This window comes from Megalobrama amblycephala, linkage group LG5 (assembly GCF_018812025.1).
Source record: "Megalobrama amblycephala isolate DHTTF-2021 linkage group LG5, ASM1881202v1, whole genome shotgun sequence".
NCBI classification, from domain to species: domain Eukaryota; kingdom Metazoa; phylum Chordata; class Actinopteri; order Cypriniformes; family Xenocyprididae; genus Megalobrama; species Megalobrama amblycephala.
In genome coordinates, this window is record NC_063048.1 from 24,199,438 (window position 1) to 24,208,458 (window position 9,021).

General features: G+C 36.7%; 1 protein-coding gene across 2 annotated transcripts; it reads left to right on the forward strand.

Moving 5' to 3' along the window:
* The first annotated feature begins 2,890 nt into the window (after positions 1–2,890).
* On the forward strand, positions 2,891–8,815 carry LOC125268835 (chitin biosynthesis protein CHS5-like). 2 transcript variants are annotated; one of them, XM_048191371.1, is made up of 5 exons: positions 2,891–3,038; positions 3,415–3,511; positions 5,673–5,775; positions 7,869–7,976; positions 8,178–8,815. In XM_048191371.1, exons 1-5 carry the CDS (start codon positions 3,036–3,038, stop codon positions 8,710–8,712), a joined length of 846 nt encoding a protein of 281 aa, XP_048047328.1. In that variant the 5' UTR covers positions 2,891–3,035; the 3' UTR covers positions 8,713–8,815. The 2 variants fall into 2 exon arrangements, with proteins under 2 accessions (XP_048047328.1, XP_048047330.1); XM_048191373.1 differs by having other exon boundaries at positions 8,181–8,815.
* Positions 8,816–9,021: the final 206 nt, after the last annotated feature.

The following is a 9,021-nucleotide window of genomic DNA, read 5'->3' on the forward strand; positions in this document are numbered from 1 at the left end:
AGCTATTTAACATCAAATGTTTTTTTGTCTATAGATATATCAAAACAGTTGTTCCCTTGTCTATTAAAATGTGTAATATTTTAAAGCGTCTTGGTGTTTCCATGGTTACTACAAATTAAAACCAGAAATCGAGGTTAACGCGGGTATGACGCCATTGACAGGCGACTCCTCACACGTCCCGGAGCCTTGGTTAAAATTATTTTTTTCACAATTTAAATATAGTTGGAAACATTGGGATATTGTAAGTACTCAAGTAAACAAAAATATAACACTGGACTAGTGGTTTTCCGATATTTACTGCAAAAAATATTACTTATTGCACCTTTAAATGCAATAATAGTGTTTATATTTTCAGGTAAGTATTTAAGCTCAAGAAATGAATAAATTAAATGTAAATAACACTGCATTGTCTTCACCGCATAAAACTAAAATCTATTTCAGTCTGAAATTGTGGGTGTGATCGTAATGAGAGACAGATATCAGTGCCAAGCGAATCCCAGGGTATAGCTATAAAGGATAAGATGATTCATTCTACCAAAATACTTCCAGTGCTGAAATATTACTCATACTTGTCAGTTTATTTGTCAAATTAAAATCGTGAGATAAAGCAGATATGTTTTACTTGGTCTAGCATCATACTATCATACTAATCTGCATTTGAGCGTTTAAAGTAGTCTAGATCTTTCTAACGAGACATTGTACTATATATCGAGACATTGTATTATCGAATATTGCAATTCGTCATAAAATAATCAGTTTACTCAAATAATTCTTTGGAATTTAATAGTAATTCTAGAACGACTGGGCTGATGTATGGCATGTAAGAAGGTGGAGACCACATGTCCCAAGATTAACGGTCAGTGCAAAAGAATAGGGATAGTACTCAGGAAGAATTATGTTCATGGATGTGAATATTAACATTATTGAAGTATGAAGCAGAGCAGGACTGAGTGTTGTGGGAACTGAATGAGGCCGCTGGAGCGACAAGGTTTTCTCAGTCTTCATCTGTAGCTATGTAATTTAGTATTCTCATACCTATCTGTTATGCTATCTAGTTAACTTTCTTTTGGGGGTTCACTTGGCAGGTTCTGACTGCTAGATGGAGTCCTGTTGGCTAAGCAAGCCACTAGCATGGTTTAGAAATTTTCCTAACAGCAGATGAAGAGGACTGCTGTGTGCTAAATGCTCATCATTACAATCAGTAATTTTCTGCAAATACTGGTGGTGGTGGTATGTTTCTCGTTTTCATCATTGCTTCCGTATTTTTAGCTTCTATAGCTTAACGTATTTTCTAACGCGGCCTTGTCTCCATGTGGCCGATCACGGCCTTGCCTTTGTGTGGCCTTGTCTCCATGTGGCCTTGTGGCTTATCGTGGCCTTGTCTCCATGTGGCCTATCATGGTCTTGTCTTTATGTGGCCTATTGTGGCCTTGTCTCTATGTTGCTTGTTATCTTCCTTTTTTTGTTCTTTATCCTTCTCTCATCATGTGTTAAGTAATTTCATGCAAATACTGGTGGTGGTGGTATGTTTTCGTATTTTCATCATGCCATTTTCAGCTTCTATAGCCTTATGATTTTCTGGGGCTCATCACAGCCTTGTCTCCATGTCATCTCCCTTTCTTGTTCTTCTCCTTCTCTTAATAATTTCACGCAAATACTGGTGGTGGTGTATGTTTGCTTTATTTCTTCATACTATTTTCAGCTTCTATAACCTTATGAATTTTCTGAGGCTTATTGCAGCCTTGTCTCCATGCGGCCTGGCGGGTCACGTCTCATCACCATTTTTGGGGGTCAGCTACGCCCCTGCCTTCAGCTTCAGGCAGGAAACGCAAAGTCTGCAACCCTCAGGACATGAGCTACGGACGGGGCCTACGCCAAAGAACTTTAACCTTTATATTTTGCGAGTCTTTCTGGTAGAACTGATTTAAATATGTTTTTAGTACATTAATGGATCTTGAGAGAGGAAATGTCATTGCTCCCTATGCAGACCTCATGGAGCCATTGGATTTCAACAAAAATATCTCAATTTTCATCAAGATTAACGAAGGTCTTATGGGTGTGGAACGGCATGAGGGTGAGTAATAAATGAAAGAATTTTCATTTTTAGAAGAAATTTAACACTCTTCTTATGATGAGAATGGTTCTTTATTGCTTTTAGACAACACAACAACAATAATAATTGTAATTATAATAATCAAATATGGTTTGTCTATGGGTTCATTTGGGGAAATTAGTCTGGTGATGCTCAGAGAGGAGAACAATATTTATTCCACTTCAAGCTAGGAAGTAATTATGTATATAGCGTTCAACCAGAAGTTTCTAAAGGCTAATGCATGATTACAAAAAGAAAATAATTATATTTATAACTACATTTCTGTTAAATTAAACAAATTTTATTATATATACAGCATTTGATCATTTGACCTAAGCCACGTGTGTGCATCGCGTGCACGGGTGAGGTCTTGTGTGTTCAGGCCACGTCAAAACAAGAAACTGCTCTGAACATACTGTACAGAAGAGTGAAGATGATTTGAGAGTTCAGTCAGAGGATGTGATCCGTACGAAGCAAAATAATTATAGTTACAATGAATTGGCTTCTAATTTGTTGATGGAAGTTTGTAGATTCGTGGAGTGATATTTAAGGTTTTTAAAATATGTTTGTAAAGCCACCAAAAATTTAAATTAATTAATTACTTAGCATTCATGCACTCCACCAGTTCTTAAGTATATTTACCATAGAGCAATTTAGTTCAACAATGACCCCGCCAATGCAAATTATTTGGTTTTGGATAAGTGCTGTATTTTGCAATAATCGCAGATGCAAAATAATTAAGTAGACCAGTTGAAGCAGAAAAGAGGGGTGGGGGTTAACCAATCATGCAACGATACAGCTGCTTTTGGTTGGAGGAAAAGTCTGTCAGAGTCATGCATGTGAATTTAGAGGTAGTATTTATTGCAGAATTTCAAGAGAGTTTCTAAAGTGCCTTTTGGTGTTTGATTGAACAGTCTTCTCATATTGCTCACCACATCTCACCATGGTACTGTATCATTTTCATCCTAAACAGCAGGTTTATGGGGTCTCTTTCACAATATGCTTTTTTGGGGTCTCTTCTGGTACTGAGAATTTTGTATAGTATGCATTTTCTTCTGTAATATGATTTATAATGTTTTTGTAACATACAAGGAACCTATATGGGGAAGGGTCTTATGTGCAGTATGTTGTAGATGTATTTGGTAGTCTCCAGTTAAAGCAATTCTTTAAAATGCAACTATATATTTTTAGATTGCCTTTGTTATGTTGATTTTTTTTTTTTTTTTTTTTTTTGTATATTCTTTGCAGCAGATATTTACATCAAATCTAATGTCAAATAAGTTAATGTGAATCTCTCAGTCTCTGTTTTCTCTCTCTTTCAGTTGAGACTCTTTGTGTTGCTTACAGCAGTGGTCTGCTGCAATGCCTGCAAATTCATAAAGTTGAACAATCAAGATACCACTGGCAGTGAAGAATCAGGTGATGTTACTACCTGGGCAGCATTTCCCAAAAGCATCACGAGCCTAAGTTGATCATAGCTCCATTGGTGGCAATGGTTCTAGGATCAATTTAGGCTTACAGTGCTTTTGGAAAATGCAGCCCTGGTCTGCTGTGAAAAACATAACTATTCCCACATTTTTGCAAAATGTTAAATATGTGGCTGCAGGTATGAACTGCTGCAATTTCCAGTTAAAAATGTCCACCAACTGGTGCTATAGGCCTATAACATGACTATGCATGTTTTGGCAGATGAACATTATAAATAACTTTATTGTTGGTCGCTGTGTATCTCCATTATGCTCTACTATTGATTGATTGATTGATTGATTGATTGATTCAGAATTTGTCACTGCACCTCTCATATACGGCACTGTGAGATGACGTTGTTGTGGGTGCTTAAATGCCCATTGGGTTCAGAGACCGCGCATGGCTATACCAGTGGTTTGAAGATGTATCCCTGTTTAAGCATTAAATTCACTAAAGAAATACCTGTTTTGGCGCCATACTACGGAGTCCCTAAAGGGATGTGGTGGTGGAAAAAAATTGGGATATTTGCGTTTCCTTGCAAAACTTTTGCGTTCCCTCGCAAAGATATCGTTCCCTTGCTTCAAACTCGGACAAACACTTACCCTTTAATGTCCCGCTGGCTGGCAGTAGTGTTTCAGTTAGCCTTATACGTCAACAATGCACACAAATAATGCGCAGCTCTTAGAGTTTGAACTTGTTGGACTCAAATATAAAGAAATGCAGTCAGTGCTTATGTCAAGCAGTTCAGTAAAGTTGGCAGTATATTCACAGATTTGAGATTTCCGGATCAATAACTCGTGAGCTAAACGTTGTTAAAACACAAATGCAGCTACTTCCAATTAAGCCTAATTGTAATATAACCTAGACAACGAGCTACAACAACACAATTTTCTTCAAATGTTCTTTATAATAAATTGGTCTCTATGCGCAAGCGGCGGAGATACACGTCTGAAGGGACCGTCTGAAAAGTGCAAAACCCCAAATCCTTTTTCTCATTTTATATTATGAAAAATACTCAATAACTTCACTGTAACACACTGTACTGTCACCAAATTCAGTTTATACATCACTGCTCTCCTGCTGGTTGTACTGGAACACTTCGTTTGATAAAAAAAATCCATAACTTTTATGATTATTAATTATTAAATAAAATCAATAATTTCACTGTTATTAATAAAAATATTAAATAAATTGTAATGCCATCAAATTCAGTAAGCAATTATCATGTAAAAGCTGTTGTATGTAAGCTGTATACCAACATTATTGTGTAAAGAAGGCCTTTATGTGATACTTGCCAAACTAATTGTTGTAGTACCTATAACCAGCAGGAGAGCAGTGGTGTATAAGCTGAATTTGGTGACAGTACAGTGTGTTACAGTGAAGTTATTGAGTATTTTTCATAATATAAAAGGAGCAAAAGGGTTTTGGGTTTTGCACTTTTCAGACGTGTATCTCCGCCGCCTGCTCATAGAGACCAACTTATATATTATAAAGCATTTGAGGAAAATTGGGTTGTTGTAGCTCATTGTCTAGGTTACTATGATTGGAAATAGCTGCATTTGTGTTTTAACAACGTTTAGCTCCAGAGTTATTGATCTGGGAAGCTCGAATCTGTGAATACACTGCCAACTTTACTGAACTGCTTGACAGCACTGACTGCATTTTCTTTATATTTGATTCAAACAAGTTCAAACTTTATGAGTCGCGCATTATTTGTGTGCATTATTAACATATGGAGCTGACTGAAACACTACTGCCAGCCAGCGGGACATTGAAGTGTTTGTCCGAGCTCACAGCAAGGGAACGATAATCTTTGCGAGGGAACGCAAAGTTTCCTGAGGGAATTAACGCAAAGTTTCTCAGGGGAACGCAAAAGATTTTAAAAAATAAAAAAATAAAAAATAAAAAAATCCTCCCATCCCAATTTTTTTCCACCACCACGTCCCTTTAGGGGCTCCATATTATCCAGTGAACATTTCATCTGTAATTTGCAGTTTTAAAGTTAAATCCGTGATACAAGTATATCCGTAAAAAGTGTATCCGTGTTTGTTTGTGTGTTTATTATGGATAACAAAGTAATAATATTTGAAGCACGTTTCTATTATTTGTTCAGGTTGTTCTGACTCTGATGGAAATTTCCATGAATTTTACTCTGATTGGGAGAATGGACCTGAAACATGTGTCTGTGTGGAATTTGGAATCATCTGTTGTAAAAAGTATTTGCCTACTTGCACACACCTCACTTCCCCTTGTTAATTTTTGTTTATTATAAAATATTTATATTGTGATGCTCTGATGCATGACTGTGTTCTATTATCTTTTTCTTATTTGTTTTCATGAAATGGCATAAGTGCATGAAAGGCAGCATATTAAATTATCTTTATTTAAATATAGGCCACCTCACTTTCACATTTATAGAGAAAATGTGGCAACGCGTTACAATAAGGTTCATTAGTTAAACATTAGTTAATGTATTAATTAACATGAACTAACCATGAGAAATACATTTGTTACTGTATTTACTAATCTTTGTTAACGTTAGTTAATGAAAATACAGTTGTTCATTGTTTGTTCATATTAGTTCACAGCGCATTAACTAATGTCGCAGCCCTTTGGCTTCTTGAATACGAGGCAGAGAGTCTCTAATGGGTGCAATTGTTTTTTATTCTTCTAGAACCAGCATAAGCACCGTGAAAACTAAAAGTAAACATGCAAATAGCTGGTTAACAGCATAACATATAAACAATAATTGGCTCAATTAACATGTGAAACTTAAAACATTTTCCGGTAACAGTCAATGTAGACATTTACATCCTTAAATAATTTGTACACATTAACAACATTAACTAAAAATACACACCTCGCTCCGCTCACCAAGGGTGCAAACTTTAGGCTTGCTGCTTCTTGGGTTAGTTGCTAGCTTTATGATCTCTGGGCTAAACAGCACACAAAGTGTGAACATAAGACAAAGCAACTTAACAAAATGTAAAAAAGAGATCATATAACTACTTAAAGTTACAGAGAGCAGAGAGAACAGCACCAGGATTACTCAAACTGTGTTAACTTACATACACGAGACGAGAGAAATCTGATGAGTGTTCCTGGGCTCAAAGCCTCAAACCCAGTCACATGAATGACCTATATGACCTGTGAATTAATTACCTATAGCGATCTCTAGTGGCCAATTACAACTAATGTTAAAAAGATTTCAGTAATGTATTAGTAAATGTTGAAATTAACATTAACAAAGATTAATAATTGCTGTATAAGTGCAGTTCATTATTAGTTCATGTTAACTAATGTAGTTAACTAATGAACCTTATTGTAGCCTAAAGTGTTACTGAAAATGTAATTCCAACTTTCTCTTAGAAATCTGGGGCCGTATTCACAAAACATTTTATCTTACCACTAAGAGTTCTCCTAAATAGCAGTAAAAGTTCTTAGCTAAGAGTTTTACTAGACTGAAGTCTTAAGCTAAGAGTAAGAGCAGGGTTGACCTCATTGCTATGGAGTATAGACACAGTGATTGGCTGATGGGGGAGGAGTCAGCGATTTAATCATAGAAATATTGTAGAATAAGGTGTCATGTTTCCATATTCAAATAAAGGTTTTAAAATGTAGGCTAAGTGTCACTAATTAAACTAGTATATACAGTTAATTGTGGACCGCCTCTTGGATGTCTTCATCTCAAGAGAGCAGAATTCAAGCGACAAATTATGTTTTATAAACAAAGTTTGGGAGGAACACATTCAAACGGTCTTTCTAATCAGCTCGAGAGGAGGAATAAATACACAGACGAGAGTCGACTCGCCTATAGTTACTTCTGCATCCTTCCACTACCCGTCCCTCAGTCTCGGCTGGGGATATGGGAGTACTTTGGGTTTCAGCTAAATTCCAAGCTCGGAGCCCTCGATCCCCTTGGACAGTACACCAAATACGCTTATTATATATTTTATTACTCTATTCAATCATTTATAAGTGTGAACTCATGAAAATCACTGCCACAGGTAATCAGACAATATTTATTTATTTGTTAAAGTTTTATTTTTGGCAGCGCATCGTAGATTCAAATCTATAAATCAAAATGTATTGCATTTATGAAGAAAAAGTCCAGCACCTAAGGCTCTATTGCTATTGCCTCAATGGTGTACTGTGTCTTTGGGTGGATTAGGATTGTTTGTGATTTGGTCTAATTGACTTGTCCTCTTGTGAATGCTTTGTGAATACGGCCCCTGGAATTTATTTCTGCTGAATATGACCAAAATTATGACACTATTAATTTGTCTTTATGTTTGTTTTTTTGTGCAAGGTTTGGGGACGGCACTGTCCCACCCATCCCTGAATCCACCCCTGGAATCATCATCGATTACTTTGGAGCATTCACTGAGAATGACGTCGTAGAGACTGAAGAACTCAGGTAAAATCCCAAACAACCTTTACAGAAGATATGTCTCTTATTATTATGCCGGTTTTTTGAAAATCAATGAAATGTGTAGCTACAGTGCATGCGCCATTTTCAAGAAGCACTAATGCTTTGTGCAGTAATTTGAGAATTATTTTGACCTATAAAATGTAAACATACAATTTATAGATGATCTTGTGTTTGTGTATGTTTCAGCAGTGATGAATTGCTTGCTGCTCCTGAAGTCGTTGCTGAAGACTCTCATGAGCCAGCTGAAGACTCTCATGAGTCAGCTGAAGACTCTCATGAGCCAGCTGAAGACTCTCATGAGTCAGCTGAAGACTCTCATGAGTCAGCTGAAGACTCTCATGAGTCAGCTGAAGACTCTCATGAGCCAGCTGAAGACTCTCATGAGTCAGCTGAAGACTCTCATGAGTCAGCTGAAGACTCTCATGAGCCATCTGAAGACTCTCATGAGTCAGCTGAAGACTCTCATGAGCCATCTGAAGACTCTCATGAGTCAGCTGAAGACTCTCATGAGCCAGCTGAAGACTCTCATGAGCCAGCTGAAGACTCTCATGAGTCAGCTGAAGACTCTCATGAGCCAGCTGAAGACTCTCATGAGCCAGCTGAAGACTCTCATGAGTCAGCTGAAGACTCTCATGAGCCAGCTGAAGACTCTCATGAGTCAGCTGAAGACTCTCATGAGTCAGCTGAAGACTCTCATGAGTCAGCTGAAGACAGTGAATAATCCAAACATCCTGAACAGCAAAAAATACTTCTGCATATATACTTTTTTTTATTTTTTTTATTTAATGAGGCTTTACACTGATAAATAAACATACCTGAGCATCTGTGGTTGTTTGAGCATTTATGAAAACATGTTAGATCTGAACAAAATAGCAGTATACTGCAGAGGTACAGACAAAGTAAATTGACAGTTGAGGGAAATTTGTTTGAATGTGTTAGGTCTACTGATAATCAGGTTTAGCGGAGAAGTGATTTCTTAGCAATTTCCCGATTAAAGAGAAACATTTATATAATAAAAATTAATTAATAT